The sequence below is a fragment of the Balaenoptera borealis genome (assembly GCF_965194805.1).
Source record: "Balaenoptera borealis genome assembly, chromosome: 3".
In the NCBI taxonomy this organism is placed as follows: domain Eukaryota; kingdom Metazoa; phylum Chordata; class Mammalia; order Artiodactyla; family Balaenopteridae; genus Balaenoptera; species Balaenoptera borealis.
Genome location: NC_138866.1, coordinates 5,338,830 through 5,356,349, shown reverse-complemented (window position 1 = coordinate 5,356,349; position 17,520 = coordinate 5,338,830). Strand labels below are relative to the sequence as shown.

Genomic DNA, 17,520 nt, shown 5'->3' with positions numbered 1-17,520 from the left:
TCCACTAGCAAAGCATTTGTGGAGGCTCTGCTCCTTTAACCCGCACACCAGGCCTGCCAGGATTGTCCCTCCTGGTGACACGTGGAGAAACTGAGGCTCTGACCCTGAAGGTAGTCCAAAGTCTATCGGCAGGGTCGAAACCCTCACCTGCACGAACTCTGATAGCGTCTTGCTGCAGGACAGACTGCTGTTTCTAGGAAACACAGGCCAACCAGGGCCCTGAGCTCAGAAGTACGAACCGGAAGCAAACACTCTGGGCTGCACGGAGCACGGGCTCCCTGGAAGAGGCTCTGGTGCGCCGTGACCTTGACCTGGAGAGGACTTGATGCAAACTCCCTGTGGTAAGCAGACCTGCCAGAGGACGCAAGCCTCTACACCTGTTCTTCAGGTGCTAAAAGCCAGCTGTCCAGGTGACCGGCCAAGTGGGCGTGCCAGAAGGTACGGCCAACCTCCCCCAAGGGGCACATGCTCCAGCAACTTCTCACAGGCCCCTCTCCAGACCTACACCTAGGATCAGGCAACATCAGAAGGGGCCTCTTTTGACAGATGGGAAACTGAGGCCAGAGAGCAGAGGAGAAATGAGGGCCCTGCCCACATGTAACATCTCATTAAGCCTCACGACCACCCCGACCAGATGGGTCTCATTCGCTCCACTGCACAGATGGGGAAACTGACTTGTCCAAGTTGTGAAGAACGAATTCCACCCAAGACTATCTGGTTCCAAAACCAGAGACTAAGCCAAGAACGCCTGCAAAGGGAGGGCCAGCTAGCCTTCCGTCTTGTCCTCCTGGCCACCTACAGATCAGGCCCCACAATGGAGCCTGTTGCCAAAAGCAAAGCAACCATCATCAGCCCACTGGGCCTCTCCGAGCTCCAGGCCCGTCTCCTCCTGAGGGTCACTGGACGGTGGCCCCTCGGCAAGGGCGAGCCCATCTGTGGCCCCATCCTGGTAGCCCCCGGGCCCTCCCAGCACCAGCACCCTCAGACAGGGGGCGAGTCTCCCGCAGAGTGAGGGGCGAGGGCAGGCCTGGGACCCGAGAGGTGGCTTCGGCAGCGGCCAGACAAGTGCAACGTTCCATACCTGCAATGTTCTCCTGCTTGGGGCAGATGCCTTTCGTGGGTGAGAGCAGGTGGTCATCTTCGTCGGGCGTGACCTGGATCCCGATCTCCACCGGCTCGGACACTTTCCTGAGCTCAGAGCGTGAGGAGGGCGGCGGGCTGCCCTTGTCCAGGCCTTTGTCATAGCAGCCACCCAGGCTGCCGCCACACTGCTTCTTCTTGTGCTCTATAAAAACCAGGATGTCCCCCAGGGGGAAGTTCATCTGACACTGTCCACAGGTGAGCAGGTCAGGGTCGGGGCCACCCACCATCAGCCCCAGGCTGCTGGGCTCCTCTATCTCCAGACCCTCATCTTCCTCGAGGATGGTGGCCTCCACATGCTCAGGCTCTGCTGGAGAGAGAAAGGAGAAGGGAGGGGGGGGGCAGAGAAGACAAGATGGGCTTAGGCAATCACAGGCACCCATCGCTCATTCCAACCCTTCCCCACCAAGAGGCAGGCCCCTCTGCTGCAGGATTCTAGACGTCACCACGTCCTCCCCACAACTCCCGGAGGCAGGGGGTTCACCATCCTGCGTGCAACAGATGGGCAAACTGAGGCTCCGGGAGCAGCGCTGCAGCTCCCAGAGGTTGTTGCTTAAGTGGTACTGATCTTACTGCTTTCTAGTTTATTTCCTGCCAGTTTCCCCCCCACCCCCAACTCAGCATAGGGACACACACATGACCACCCGCACATCCACACACATCTTGGTTTCACCAGAGACTGGGCCGTCTAGAGAGGCGTCTCTCAAGCTTTGCAACATCTAAGAATCACCTGGGAGCTTTGAAAACCCCCGACACCCAGGCTGCACCCCAGACCAATTACACTGAGAGCCAAACATCAGGCTATGTTGTTGTTTTTTTATTTTGTAAGATTCCCAGGTGATTCCGATGGGCGGCCAAGGCTGAGAACCGTGAGCCAGAGCTGTCTCTCCCTGCTTAGGCTCAAGCTGCCCCCTCCCTTCCCTCCCACCTTTCATTCACGTCCTCCCCATTCATAAGAGTCCTGCTTGCATTCCTCTACCTGAGACCTGGCTGCACACCAGACAAGAAAACAGAAACCCAGACGGGCGTCCCAGGGCCAGTCCTTACGAGAGAAAGGAACCCACGGGCTCAGAAAGCAACAAGTGAGCGTTGGTTCAAAAAGAAATATTGAAAGAAAAAAAAAAAAAAATGCAGGGAAGAGACGCTGCGAGTTGGCTGGCTGAAAGAGGGAGCCGGCTTTCCTGCCAAACTCTCTGCTCCTGGTCAGCCTTCCATCGCTTTGTAGATTTCCCGACACTCACCAACTCCCCACTGTCCTTTTTTGTTTGTTGGTTTTATTGTCACTCCCAGAAAAAAGAAAAGAAAAAAAAAATAATTCTTCAGACTACAAAAGCATTTCTTGGCAGATGACAAACCACACTTTCAACGGGCTGTACATTTTCATATTTCTTTAGCAGCCGATATATCTCCTTTCATTCTTTTTTGTAGGGGGCACGGGACCCAAATATTTTGAAGCTAATAAATGCCTCAAAAAGCAGCAACCCCCTCAGGGAAAACTGGGAGACACGGCAGCCGAAAGTGTCATAAATAAGGGAAGCGGACGGTGAGGTTGCATCCTTCCTCGGGGTCTGAGCAAATTCGGGGTGGAATTTTTCGAGAGCAAATGTCAGTCGTCATGTAGATAGCACAAGCGGCAGGGTCTTCAGAGAAGCAAGAGGGCAGCCAGAGGTCTGAAACCCGAGGAGGCAGGTACATTTTAAGTTGTATGGTATTTAGGAAAGGATAATGAAAACCACAGAAGAACAGAGGGAAGAAATGGAATGGGGGAAAACACATTCCGTGGCAGTGAAGTTATTGACGGGCCAGAGCCAAAGAACAGATAATTTAAGGAAAAAATTCTGTGGCATCTTCCATCCTACATATAAATCACTGTTCTGTATTTTCTGAACACAAGCTTCTTCAGGGCCTGTGAGAGTCCATGTGTAAGACCGAATAGACGGCACATGTAACATGTATGAACTAGGCATGCACGGGTCAGTGCACAGGTATTGCTGAGAAGGGAAGTGACAATGTGAGATCCCGCCTGTGCTTATAGAAAAGCAGACAGAACCCTCGATGAATTACACGTAGAAACGCACTGGAAATGTGACCGCACAAAAACACCCCGCAGATGAGGAAATCCGAAATCTCTCGTCTGCATACCTCTAACAAAAAGAACCTATAAGGTAAGAGAAACAGTGTGCACAAAGGCAGCCCCAGAAACCATTAATTACACTTCAAAAAGAAATCGGAGTTTATTTTAAAAAGAGTTGGAAGACAATGCTACATAATTAATTTACCAATTTATTTTATGAAAAGACGCTTTGCTATGGTTAAAATGTAATCACAACCCTCACGCCGAACAGTGGTTCCAGGGGGGGCTGGGTTCCAGGTTCCTGTGAACGGTTTGCCAGAATGTAAAAGGTAATTATTCGGTGCCTCTTTTCCCTTTAATGATCTAACATTGAGCAATACTGTTTATATTGAAAAGCTCGCACCTTTAATTACCAATTACATATACATAATTTCAGAGCCAAAGGAGAGGGCTGTGAAAACAGTTCTTTAGAAATATAAGGATGTATTGTAGGCCATTTCTAGAGAAGGAACTCTAATAAATGGGGGGGAGGATGTCAAAATATTGTTTTGTTAAAAAGAGAGAGAGAGAGAGAGGCACAAAGGAAATGCGCTAAAATGCAAAAAAAAAAAAAAAAAAAAGGACAAAATGAAATTGAGAATTCAAATGAAACAGGGGTGAGTTCTGCGGAGGTACCCGGGCCCTCCTGAGCGGGTCTGGCAGCCGGCTGCATCCATAAGGGCATCTGATAAAAAATAAACAAAGACCAGAGCTCATCCATCCAAATCCCAGCTTGATCATCCTTTCTGAGGACGGGGAGGTGTTTTCTGCCGTCTAATTTCATCTTTGGTTTCCTTGTTTTGGTTTTGCTTGGTTTTGCTTTTCATTAACTTTTTCAGCCGAGTCCGTCCATCCGTACTCCCGGTGGGAGTTTTGGGAAGAAGCATGAATATCTCCTCTCTGTTGGGAGGTTTTAAGCTACATAATTTCAAATTTCTTTTCTCCTTTAAAAGAAACACAGACTAATTTTAAAATAAGCAAAGGTCACCTGTTCATAAGTATCCCTCCCTCACCCCTCCATCTTTTGCTAAGGACTCTGTACCAGTACTTTTTCCTTTTTCTCCTTTTTTTTTGGTTTTGTTGTTTTGGTAACATCTGGTATTCTTTCCTTTATTTGGCGGCCTCTGCCTTTTCACTTTCCTCATGCAGCAAGCCCTTGTGAGCCCCAGTAATTGAGTTTGAAAATATCCGAAGCCGTTCACTGGGCTGCAGGTCTAATTTCTCCCTCCAGCCAACCAGCCTGAGCAGCCAGGCGCTGCTGGCGTCCCATCCCACAGACGGCTCTGAACTCGGGTCTCCAGACCCCGGGTCCAGCTCACTGCCTCCTCCAAGGGCGTGCAGGAGAAAAAGAAACACAAAAAAATACCCTTCCCCCCCCCAACTTGCAGTGCTGAAAGTAAAACTCCTTAGGATGACAGGGGTTTTCACCCAACTCCAAGAATGGGGTTCCCTCTGCCCAGCCCCTGGCACGTGGAGCTCTGGGCTTTGACTCTGCAGGAGGCACTTCCCAGGAAGGCAGCGACGTCACTCCGAACCCCAAAACTGTCAAATTTCTAGGCCAGAGCAGGTGGACCAAGACAGCTTGCTGAATCTCATGTTCAAGGCCTTCGGAGACACCCCCAAAGACGGGCTGTGGTTTCACTTCCGCTGGCAGGCGGATACCGAGCTGGGCGTGTGGGGTGCATGTGTGTGCGTGTGTGTGTCTGTGCGTGTGTCCCTTCTTAGAACCCTGTCCCTCACAGAAGAAATAAAAGGAGAAAGAACCACTTGCCCAAGCTCAGAGGAGGGCAAAGTGAGACGGGCCTGGCCCCCACCCCAGAACCTTCCTTCCTCTGACCTGTGGGCACCTGGATGGAGCCCACACAGCCTCAGAGAACCAGGCCTCTGCTGGGACAGGCACCCTGAGACGAGAAAGCACCAGGAAAGTGAAAAGCCACATACAAACGAATCAGCCTTTCAAATTCCCAGACCCTACAAAACCAGCCCCTCAGGCTGCCCTGTCCGGCAAACTTCTTCAAAAAAAGAAGGCAAAGATGAGGTCTTTTCCCCTGAGAGGATTTCTGCTTTCATGCAAAGCTCCCCGAGTGTCAGGCAGCCCTGGAAAACACTGCTGCCCTCACTAGTACGAGCTGAATAAAGTAGAGGGATCGCTAAAATGTTTGACTCATTAGGAGGAAAAATGAATGAATGCAGCAGACAACCCGTTTAAACGTCAGGTATCAGATTGGGGTGGGTTCTGAAATGTGACGTCCGAAAGCACATGGACAAACGTGTATGTACACACACACACTTACACATTTGTTGTAATTTTCCTTTACAACAAAACCACATTTAATTCACAAGGCGAGGCCTCCTCCCAGCTGATAAATGCATTCAGAAGCAATGAAATCAGGGTTCCCAGATAATAATGGACGTTGTTGTTAAGTGGATGGGGAAGCACTTGGTCCTAAGACTCGCTCCCCCATGCTTGGCTGGGAAGGAATTTGGGCAGAGGACAGATGGAAAGACATCATTAACACCCGCCCGGCCAAGCAGCCCACAGGCCCCCAGGCAGCTGCAAAGGCTTAGCGGGCCTTACCTGGTCAGGGACTGCCCTACACACACGCTGGGCTCCAAGGGCCCCGCCCACCCTGGGTCTCCTCTAACAACTGCCCCTGCACCTGCCCTTCGGGGAATTCCAGCCAAGGGGCCGGCCTCCTGCTGTCCCCAGAGCACAGCGTGTGTGCCCTGCTGCACACAGAGCGCACAGGCCCGTGTCCCCTTACCCCTGCACTGATTCAAATCCAAATCGCTATCCTTAATGGCTAAGCCACAGACCAGGAGAAGCCTACATAGAATTATCGATTCAGTGATGGGGGGGGGGGGGTGGATAGGGGAAGGATGTGGGGAGGAGGGGTGCCAGGCTCTCAAAATCTTGTGCCACCAACGTCACAGCCGCCATCCTATTTGCACGAGTGTTTACAAGAAATGTTGAGCATCCATCCGCCCGCCGGAGCCCTGCCTCCGACTGGAGACGTTACACCTGCTTCCTACGAAGACGGAGCCTTTGCCAGCCAGCCCGTGCTCACCAGTAATCTGCAAAAGGATCTTTTCACTCTCCTCCCCGCGAACATTCAGGGAGGGGCCGAGACCCCAGGCGACACCTAAACGCTACTAAAATGCGCACTCGACGGAGCGCGACACTTTCTGAGCTTCCATCAATGTTTAATTTATTGGCTCCAAGAGAAAATAACAACCGTGTGTGGCGGGGGGAGGGGTGGATGGGAGAGAGAAGGAATCAATTCTTGGTGGAGAAAATAATCTATGACTAGATGACGCTTAAAGGCTCGATAAGACATTTATGAAGTTCTCCGCACAGAGGGAATCGCGCAGTGCCCGGCAGAGGAGTCGCAGATAAGCGGGGGCAGAGGAGTCGCAGATAAGCGGGGAGCCTCAGCCGAGCCAGGCACGTGTTCCGAGGACGTTCCTCGAGGGGCCACGGAGGGTCAGGACGCAGCCGGGTCCCTGCCCCCCATCTGCCCACCAAACTCCTGCCTCCAAGCAAGGACCCGGGGAGGGTGCACCCAGGCTGGTCGGAGACAGGTTCCACCGAGAGATGAGCTCTCTCTTCCCGGACCACCTGCCCTCCAGGGAGAAGGGCTGAGGACTCCAGCCTGTTCCAGGTGTCACCCAGACCCCGAGCCTCCTTGAAACCCTCAAAGGCCGCCTCCCCAGCGCCCTCAAATCAGCTGCAGGGACGGGCACACACCAGGGCCGGCCACCACCCCACAAGGCCCCGTCTGCTCCATGCCAGACACAGCACATGCCTCAGAATGAAATGTTCAAGATTTCTGACATCTGGGCAGAGAGGAGGATGCCAGGGCACAACTTTATCTGTAACATGGATTTCCCTTCCCGTGAAAATGACCCAGGGTCTGGCTGACTGGGCCCATCATGGGGAAGGCCGGGGCTCGGCCTGCATTTCAGGAAGGCGGGGATTCCTGATCCCAGGAGAGGTTTGGGGTGCAGGAAGTAGACTCCAGGTGGGCGGTTCTGAGGGTGTAAGGAGCACCCCCATATACATACACACATTGTCCTCCATGCCCCCTGCCTGGTTTCAGAATACTTGAGCATGTTAAAATCAGCTCGCTGAAACACACCCTAACTTGCCTCCGTGGGCTCAGTCCAACCTCTCCCCCCTCCCCCACTGCATCCACCTCTCCAGATCCCCCAAAACTGAGCTCCAGAGGCCGGGTCTCACACAGTCAAAAGCAGGAAAAAGAGCCCATTAAGGAAAGCAGCGTTCAGGTGTATTCACAGAGCCCGTCCACTACTAAAAGGTTACTAAGAAAAAAGTCAAGTCCATGATACCAAAGAATGGAGTGACCTATGTTTTAAGAAATAAAATAGTTCTTTAAAGAAAAAAAAAAAAAAAGGAAAGGTACAGAAATACTTCTAAACACATTCAGAAGATTCCATAACATTGCAAACGCCTTAAATCTTCAGAGACACAACAGAGCTCATAACGATGCGATATAAAAGCATTCTTGGGGGCCCAACGAAGAGATTTGTTTTATTTAACGCTGTGCTTTTTCAAAGGTGCTAAACAGAAGAAAAGAAGGACCTTCCATACAGGATGCTGAACTACAAGCCCTTAACTGGAGGAGATTCTCTGAGGCTGACAGCAAAATAGCAAGAGTGGAAGCTGCTTTCAGCATCTCGTTTCCAAGGTAGAAATTTAAACATGATCCTCCAAACCCTTCTTTAATTCTTAGCAGGGCATCCATTTCTGAGGTACACGTTCATCACAGTAGCATTGGCATTCACCTTTCTTGAGTCATTTTTGTGTGTTGTTTTAGCGCAGAAGTTGTTAGAACATTCTCAAGTGTATTTGCATTTCAGCAGTTCAGTTGAAGGGGGTCATAAAAAAGTTGTGTAAAACAGAGGATTTTTTTTTTTTTTTTTACTTTGAAGTTACCTAATTTTGTGTGGTCTGGGATTTCATTATAGTACCAGAGCTCAGGCTGGCTGATTCAACACCCAAGCAGATTATCAGCTGCCTCGGAAAAAGAAATAAAGAATGAATTTCTTGAATTTCAGCAACTACACAAAAGACTTGCATATGTCAAAATGCCGGACGAGAGTCGCCGTGAATGTAGCACCATTAATCAAAGCGCGATCTGGTGTCACTTTTGCCAGTAAAAACGATGCCGTTCCCCTCACCCCGCTCGCAGGCTCGTGCAGAAGACACACGAAGTGCGTCCCTCTGCTTTCATGTGTCTCCAAATAGCCTGCTCTCGGCACTTTTTATACACGCCTGGGGAAAACTACTGCTCCAGGGAGGCAGTCAACAAACGGCTTTTCTTGGGGAGGGGACGACAGCTCGGGTAGATCTCACTGAGGTTTGGCTCTCTGGGAAGGAAGGAAGATTTGTGGGATTGGGAGCAGGGGGTGGGGAACAGGACACACAGGCCCCCAGGCCCAATCGTGTGAGTAAATAAAGAGAGCTGGGAAGTGACAAAGCCACGCTCAGAGCAGCCGGGTGACACAGACATTCATCCCTGGTCTTCTGATGTGCCCTCTCCTCATGAAAAAAATACACCAGTGGGCCCACAGCTAACACCACCTGCAGAAGCTTGGCCGGCATCAACAACTTGACAGTGGGCATGATTCCCAAGGAGCATTTACTTTCCCCTCTCCTCCCAGATGTGACAACAGCATTAAACTTAGTCCAAAGTCCCTGGAGAGTTTCAGCTAAAGGTAGGACCTAACTGGACAGCCAGAAGGTCCTTCCTTAAGCCATAGGAGATGCAGGAGATAGTCCCCAAAGGTCAAGGACCCCATCTTTACCCTCCCCCATATAATATTTCTCTTCACACATTGCGGTATCTGTAGTCTATGTTTAGTTACAGCTTGTGAAACTCCCCCAAGTTCCAAGGCAAAGGATTGGGGATTTCTGAAATGAATTTTTTGAACGGTTTTCTGCAGACCAGAGGCAACTGCCCCAGCCCAAGTCTTCGAGGTGACAGTGAAGCCTCATCTCTGAGTTGTCAAATGAGCTCGCTGCCACAACATGCTTACAGCAGGCTCGATTCAAACATTAAATGAAGTAGAGAAATCATCAGATAAATTGCTGGCCCTCTGTACTGGAGAGTGAAGGCTCTTGCTCTGGCTGATGACAGCGCTAGGCTTTTGTCTGACCTAATTTATTTCTCTTTCAGGTTAGAATAAAGCACTCCTTTCCTGTCGCCACGTAACCTCTTCTGCCCATATACTGAACTCAAGCAGAAGACTCTGGGTTAACTGTGCTGCCTGCAAATTTCTTGAACTTGGAGAAGAAGACATTATAGATCCACAAATTCCGTGATCAAAAGCACACATATTCCCCAGCACGAAATTACACGGTTAGGGGAGAAATCATCTCATTAAAAGCCATCCATTAAGGGCACCGTTTGGGGTGAAAGGTATTAGCAACGCTGGGTCTAGCAAGCACATACTGCTTCCAAACAAAGTTTTACACATTATTTGAGTTGGCATTTTATCTCTTTGGGGAATGGTGCTATTTCCTTTAGTACAGTGGGAACATTACCTAATAAATGGAATTGAGAATCCAAGTGTTATAAAATCTGAGCTGAAAGGATTTCCACTCATCAAGCTGTTTTAGACGCATGACTCCCCAGAGCAGTGGCAGATCCCCAGGTCTGTGACATGCAACACAGGAACGGACAAAACGAGGTTCACTCTTCCCAGACCCCCTCACCCCATCAGGCATGCCTCAACGACCTAATGCAATTCAGAAAGTCAAGACCACAGACTAACCGGAGGAAACACGCCCGTTCAAAGCTAACAATTGTAACTGGTTTTTTAAAAAAAAAAATTAAAAAGAAAAGAAAATTGCCCCCATCTGCCTAGTGAGGGCTTGTAAATCAATGCCGATGGCTTGAAAATAGATTTCTCAAACTTATATTCTCATTTTGTCCTGCTCGACTCTCTGCAGGAAAATCAATATTACAACTTCACACTTAGGACATTTTGCAGCAACGTAAACTGCTTTCGCGGCTGATGGAAGCCGGGTCCCGGCCCCTCGCAGCGACGGCTCCACGCATGACACGGGCACCGAGCTCCCCCTAGCTGCCAAGAAGCGCCAGACGCCGCTGGGCGTCGCAGCCTTGCCATCAACTAAAAGCCAATTCAACTGAAAGTTTATTTTGGAAAGTATTTTATCACAACAAGCAACAGAGAATGCAAAGCGATCGGAGAAAGGAGATGAAAAGGAAAAAGAGAAGGCGGGTGCAAGCCGTGTTCTAAGCCCAAAGACAGTGCCAAGAGCTCGATTCTGATAAGGCGCTAGAAACCGGTGCCCTCTACAGTGGGAAACTGATCGATTGCTTTGCGTGCTTCCATCTCACCTGAGACAGATGCTAATTACTGTCCAGTGCACCCAAAATCGGCCTTCCCTTTGGTCAATAAGACCCATCTAGCCCTGCACAGTGGCCAGCAAAGCATCACACCCCGCCATCTGACTCAGCCTCCCTCCATGTTCCTAAGGCCACCTTCACCAAAGCAACTGCATTCACTCCAGCACTTGAGAAATGACTCTTTTTTTCTGTTACGAAATATTCTGAAGGCCAGACAAAAATCGCCAAGGCCAAAGCACAGAGAGCCACCTCCCACCCTCAAAAAAAAAGGAAATATGCCCCCGTACATAATTTTCAGGGAGGGAAAGACTACCCTTTAAAAATATTATGGGTTGTTAAAATATGCTCATGGCTATTTTCTCTCAGGTGTGAATTACAAATGAATAAAATCCACCTGGCATAACACCTTGGATGAACACATTTCTACTCTCCCTTAGAATCAGAGCAGCTGACTTGTATCACACTTCTAATGATATGGGGTTCCCTTCTGTGCAGAAGGGAGACAAACTTCACTCCCCCCACCAACTACCAAATAAAAAGAGGGACCCAGGTCTTATGAAATTTATCAGAGGCCCAATTTTGAAAGATATGTGGACACCTGGAGATATACTCTACCCTGGGGAGTTAAGATAATTGTAAGCACAGCGGCCTTCAAAACACACAGCCACAGCAAAACCTAATTTAAAAGGCAAGCATGGAATTAACACAGCCTAACTTCCGCGTCAAATCTTGGGTCTCTAGTTGTTCTGCAAAATCGTGAATTCATACGGAAAATTACTAATCTTCCAAGGAAACCTGTTGGTGGGTTGTTGAAAAAAATCACCTTCGCTGGGGCTGTGTGATCTACCCTGGCCTTCTTATTTCCTTCGGGAAGCCTCAGAGCTCCTGCATGGCCTGGGGTTCATTTGCCTCCCCACTCACCCGGCCTGGCCCAGCGGGTTCACGGCCCTTCCCTCTGCCTGGTCAGTCACTGCTTCTCATCCTCTCCTTTCCACTGTCCCTTTCTACTGTCACTGTGTTGTTTTGTGTTTGTTTTTATTAAAAGCTCTGTCTGTCCTCCAGTTTTAAAAGCCATATCCATCTGGGTCAAACATTTTGAAACAAACCAGAAGCCTAAGTCTTCATCCCCAGCTGTCTCCCACTCTCTCTTTTCTACCTCACCCCTCTTCTCACTGGCCCTGTCTGTAAATTTAACCAGCTCATTATGGAGCCCTTCTCCCACTTGCCAACCCCCCTGCAAGATGATCGATGCTGTTTGTGTGCTCTTCTGTTTCTCAAACCATCAGTTATCCTAAGTTGCATCATCTCTAAAGAACCTGAGGCCGGCGGGCTGCCACCCAACTGAAGATGCACCACGTTTTAGGCTGTTTTCTTTCACATTTAAAATCTAAAATGTGGACCCCGGATCGGGGCTGTGACAGCACCCATTTTGCTGGCCAGGGCTCCAGAGCACCCGAGACCCACGACTCCTGCATCACTGTGGAGAGGCACACTTGCACAGGCCCTACAGCCTAAACTGCATCCAATTCTTGCCTTTCCCCTGCCTGCACTCCCACCTCCCGGGTGACATAGGACAGACAGAAAAGCCAGCTGCTTTGGGATAATAAATAGCCTTGTCTGAAAACTGGTTGGACCACTCTCCCTGCTTAAACCCCTGCATATGCCCTGGGCTCTGTGCGCCCCGGAAAGGCAGGTGGGATATCCTTTGGCCCCTGGTCTCCTTCTCCCCACCTCTCCTTCCCTGCCACTGCTTCAGTGTCAGCCGGCTTCCCCCAGCACTGCTCTGAGCAAGACTGATACAGCCGTGAAACAAATGAAGGATGGAAGGATGTTGCACTAGGCACCCCTCGCCCCCCATGCCCAGCTGCCGCCAGTCCTCCTGGCCAGGGCTTGCTCCTGAGGTCCCAGGAACACCAGAGAGGAGAGAGCAAAAGCAAAGCGAACCTACCTGCTTCTTTCCCCCTTTACACACAACTGCAAACACTCCTGGCTCCTTCGCTGCTGCCAGCTTGGCAATGCACCCCAGACAACTCCCCCTTCCCGGACCCCCCTCCCCAAACTTCCCCCTCCTCAAAAACAACCCTTGCAATTATACAGAGGCTCTGTGGGGCAAATTGCCTCCTGGAGAAATTAGGCGTCTGCAAGTACAGACATTCTAACAGCCACTCCACCATCTAAACGGGGGAGGGGGGTAGAATAAGCGATTGCTAAAGGATTGGTAAAGGACGAAATGTCAACTGGCGATGAGGACCTTGATCAAACCAGGCTCAAATATGGTTGCAAAACATTTTGTTGTAAATGCAACCAGCGAGTCTTCTTTGATGTTACAATGATGAAAAATAGAAGTCCCCTTGCCTCCCTCCAGAAAGGTATCCCTCTCCCAAAGCAAGCCCACTTTAATATCTATTCCCTTCCCCCCAAAATAATAATAAATCCACAAATTCTTACTAATGTATCTGCCGTAACAAAGGAGAGATGGCAGCAGCAAATGCTCCAAGCTGATGGCGCCTATGCTGGGTTTTCAGGGGAGGGGAGAACCCCTTTATATATTTATTTATTTATTTAAATTTTTTAAAATATAACATAAATATTCGGCTCTCGGCCGCCCCGCAGCCAGTCCTCGGCGGCGGCTGGGCGCGCAGCCCTCTCCAGCTCCGCGCCGGCAGCCCGGCCCCAGCCTGACGAGGTGCTCCAAGGATTGCAGGAACACAACCTGCCCGCTGTTTCGATGGCACCCAGAGGACGTTTTATTTCTATTGCAGTTTTCAAAAAAAAAAAAAAAAAAGCAAAGGCGACCCAGGCACCGCGAGAGAAAGGACCGCGGGGAAAGGTTTGCGAGCGGCGGAGCAGCGGCCCCGCGGGCTGCGGCGGGCGGGGAGTGCTGCGAGCCGACCTTCCGGGTGCAAGCGTGCAGGCAGCCGGGCGAGCTCGCCTGCAAACCCCGTACCTGGCCCGCTCCCGCACGCTTCTTCCCTTTGCTAAACAAACCCGACTGGGGCGCTGGAAGCTGCTGCGTCTCTGCCCCGCTGCCTGACTTTGCCCGCCCCGCCACTTGCTTGAAATCCACACGATTTCAGCCGGTGGATTTCCACTGCGACCTGCCTTGTTTATTTAGATAGGGGAGATGAAAGATCCGAGATAGGAAGATGGGCGAGAGATTGATAGATCTCTTTCCTTTTTTCTTTTTTTCTTTCTCCCCCCCCCCCCACTATTTTACAAGCACATCCCTCTCTTCCCACTCCTAGCTAACAACGCTTTTTTTTTCCCCCGTGGCGGGGATTTTTCACCAGCCCCCGACGCCCCCACCTTTTTTTGGAGTGGGGGAAAGAAGACAAGATCATCCCAGGAGACAGACGGAGGTGGGGAAATGGGGGTTGGGGTGCAGGAGCCCGGCAAACAGCCACGCAGCTGGATTCTTTTGCAAATAGCAAGAGGAGGGGAGAGAAAGGCGGCTACGGAATCCTAGGACCGGCGTGGCCGGCGCCCTTCCCGGCCGGGTGCAGCGCCTGGGGGACTCGGAGCCGGCGGCCGCCCCTCGCCTCGCATCTCCCCCAGGCCCGAGCGCACCCCGCTCTCCTCCGCCCGCGCCGTCAGCGCGGACCCACGCGCTAGCCAACTTTTCCCCACTTCCCGGCTCCCCCCTCCCCCTCCGCTCCCCCAGCCCCCTCCCCCTCCTCTCCAAACCCCGCCACCAGCGCCGCCGCCGCCACACACGCCGCTCGGAGGGGCGAGCGTCCAGCCGGGATCCGCGCGCACACACACACCTCCTCCAGCCCGCGCGCCCCCTCCCCGGCCCGGAGCCCGCTCCGCAGGCCCCCGAGCCCGAGGCGCGTCTGACTGCGCAGAGCCCGGACTCTCCGAGCTGCAAAGAAACTTTCCAAAGGCCCCCCGCCCCCTACCATGCTCTGGGCCGACGCCGCTGCCTCTGCGAGCCCGCGGGCCTCCCCGGCGCCCGGCCCGGCTGCGCCTGGCTCGGTGTCCCCAGCCCCGGGCGCCCGGAGCCCCATCCTCCGGCCCCTCGCGCGCACGCCGCAGACACTTACGGGTGATGAGCTCCCTCTGGGACAAGTGCTGCGGGTTGCCCTGTTTGCGGCGGGACATTGCCCCGGCATCTATTCTGGCATCGCCCGGAGAGCTGCACCGATGGGGGGAGCCGGGGGAGGGGTCCGAGCCGCCGCCGCTGCCGCCGCGCCGCGCCGCTGCCGCCGCTGCCGCCGCCGCCGCGCCTCCTCCTCTGCCCGGGTTGGTGTTTTGGTTTTTTTTTTTTTTCCTTCCCCTCTTGCCCTCTCTTCCTCCTCTTCTTCTTCTTTATTTTGCGCTTTCTTCTATGCTGTTTTTTGTTTTGTTTGCAAAAAAAGAAAAAGAGAAGGAAAAAGAAAAACCTCTCGATCTAAAATAGGAGAAAGGCAAAAAAAAAAAAATCTGCTCTTGCTTGCCGCGGACTGGCTGGTTTCTTCAATAATATATTCTTTTCAAGGAAAAAAAAATTGCTTACACTTCTTCAAACTGCTTGGCCTCCTGGACTTGCAAATGTCTTCTTGAACTTAAACCGGATTTTGCACCGGCTCCTGACACTTTCTTTCAGGGTCTGGTAGGTGGAAAGCGCACTTCTACCAGGAGGGGGAAAAGGAAAAAAAAAAAAATGCAAACAAATAAAAAATAGAAGAAAAAGAAAAGAAAAAAAAGCAAAGAAAACTTGGGGACTTGTCTCGTACCCCCTCACCCCGCCCCCTCCAAAAACCCAAAGCAATGTAAAACTGCCCCGGTTCGGTTGTTTCTGGGTTTTCTGCGGGCTGCCTGTTTTTTTCTCGGAGACTGACCCTTCCGAGGCTCTGGGGGGACTCCAGGAGCGGCTCCTTCCCAGTTCACCTGGCAGGCTGGCGCCGGCCGGAGAGGCTGCCGGGTCCCCGCGAGCGCTCCCCAGCGCTCCCCTGGCGCCGCGGGCCCGAGGGGAGCTGGGCTGAGGGGCGGCTCGCCCAGTGCGCCTGGGTCGGTGCGGGCGCGGACTGGGAGCTATAGATTGCAACGTGAAGATGGCGGAGTCCGGGTTCTCTGGGAGCTCTCGGTCTCTCTATGGCTGGGGCTGCCTCTGTACAATGGGATAAAATTCAAGTTCAAGTGCGGACGTGACGTTTAATCTGCACTAGAGACAAAAAGACCCAGAGAGTCGGAGCAGTGGGGGCGACTAGCGGTGGCTTTTTAACATTGTACCCTGTAAGAGAACAAGAAAGCACTCACACACACACACTCGCGCGCGCGCGCGGACACACACACACTCACACACACATTCACCCGTGCGCACACCCGCAGTCCAGGCCGGCCACACGTGCAGCGTTTTAGTGCGCTCCTCTCCTCCCCGTACACTGCCAGCGCAAAACGCCCGGTGGGGGGGGGGGGGGAGGGAGGACGCTGGGCAGGATATTTTTAAATAAAAGAAAATCCTCCATCCCTCCTCCCCTCCAGGGAGCTGGACCCCGAGAGAAGAGGGGCGGAGTGCGCTGTGCGTGGAAGTAAGTTGAATCAACGCAAGTCCCCACCCACTCATCCGAAAGCTCTTTGGGGGGGGGGCGTGGGGGTGGCTGTGAAAGAGGGTTGGGGTCGACACGGGGACTGGGGGCAGATGGTCAATTGTTTCATCTCCCTCGAAAAGTAGCTTGGTTGTTTTCACTTTTGTTTTATTGAGGGGTCGGGGTTAAACTTCCAAAAAGTGTCTCCATATAAATCCTGATATTCCAAACTCGGCGAGAGCGAAGCGGACAAAATAAAAGATGCTAAGAGGAGAGAATGAAGAGCACATTTGGGGGAGGGGAAACGTGAGACCTTGCCTAAGTCGCATTCCGGAAGGAATGTTCACCCGAATCTGTGCGCTCCCTCCGCCTCATCCCATTAACTCCTTGGGGTGTACACGGACACCCCGGCCCCAACGTCGAGATCTGTGGGAAGTGTGGGGGTGAGGGGCAGGGCTGCTCCACGTGGGAGAGGTTCTCGTACCTGCTGACCCAGAAGTAGGTGTGGCCGGATCTCTGGACCCACTCGTGTGGGTGACCCCCTCAGGTCCCCCAGTTCCCTCCCACCCCCTGACAATTACTGCAGCCTGGAAGTAACGCCCCCCTCCCCCAGGGCTCCTCCGCCCAGGGCAGGACTGGAAATCGCCCGTCAGACTGGGAAGGACACAGCTGCCTTGTCAGCCGTTTGATCTGCAGCCGGCGAGGACAAGAGGAGTTGTGGGCGCCTGTCCGTGGCCCGGGGACAAGGCCAGGCCACAGCCCGCGTGGACCTCCACCCCCCCCACCTCCAACCTCCTCGTCCCTCCCCAGGCCGCAGCCAACTTCATCTATTTCGCGACTTGCCCTCCCGGCTGGGCGCGCCACGCGGCCGGCCCCCTCACCCTTCCCAGGGCTTTTCGGGTCTGGACCGGGAGGCGGCGAGGGCGGGTCCGGGCCTGGCTCGGGACTGGGCTTCGCGGGCGAGCCCAGCTGCACCCACCCCACCCCGCCCCCAGGCCGGGCCCTGGCGGCCTCACCGGAGCGAAAGGCTGGGCCGTGACGCCTCCGGGCGCGCCGCCTCCCTCAGGGCCTTTTCCTCGGGGGAGGATACGGGGGTGGGGGCGTTCGCCCCCAAGGTCGTGGGTCGGGCGACTGCACCGACAACTTAACAGAGCGCAGCGCCCATTAGCGAGGACAGAGAGACCTCCCAGCCCAAGCCACCCCCCCTAAAAAATAATAACAATAAAATGTGCCCTAGCATGCAGCTCTGCGGACCGGGCGGCAGGGTCGGCGGACGAGCGGGTGGAGACTGGGCGGAGGGGGCGGCATGGGGGGCGAAGGGGCGCGGGTGGCGAGCCAGTCCGCACTAGCTACCCACCCGGGG

The 17,520-nt window shown here is 52.9% G+C and overlaps 1 protein-coding gene across 13 annotated transcripts in view; it reads right to left on the bottom strand.

Moving 5' to 3' along the window:
- Nucleotides 1-17,084, bottom strand: part of BCL11B (BCL11 transcription factor B) — a 93,375-nt gene extending 76,291 nt beyond the window's left edge. For 2 of the 13 annotated variants that reach the window (XM_082386308.1, XM_082386302.1), the window contains exons 1-2: nt 14,694-15,513; nt 1,082-1,450 (exon numbers count right to left, since the gene is read on the bottom strand). In XM_082386308.1, the coding sequence (XP_082242434.1) occupies nt 1,082-1,450; nt 14,694-14,751 (427 nt within the window). In that variant the 5' untranslated portion in view covers nt 14,752-15,513. The other 11 variants (XM_082386309.1, XM_082386303.1, XM_082386307.1 and 8 more) reach the window with 10 other exon arrangements.
- Nucleotides 17,085-17,520: the final 436 nt, after the last annotated feature.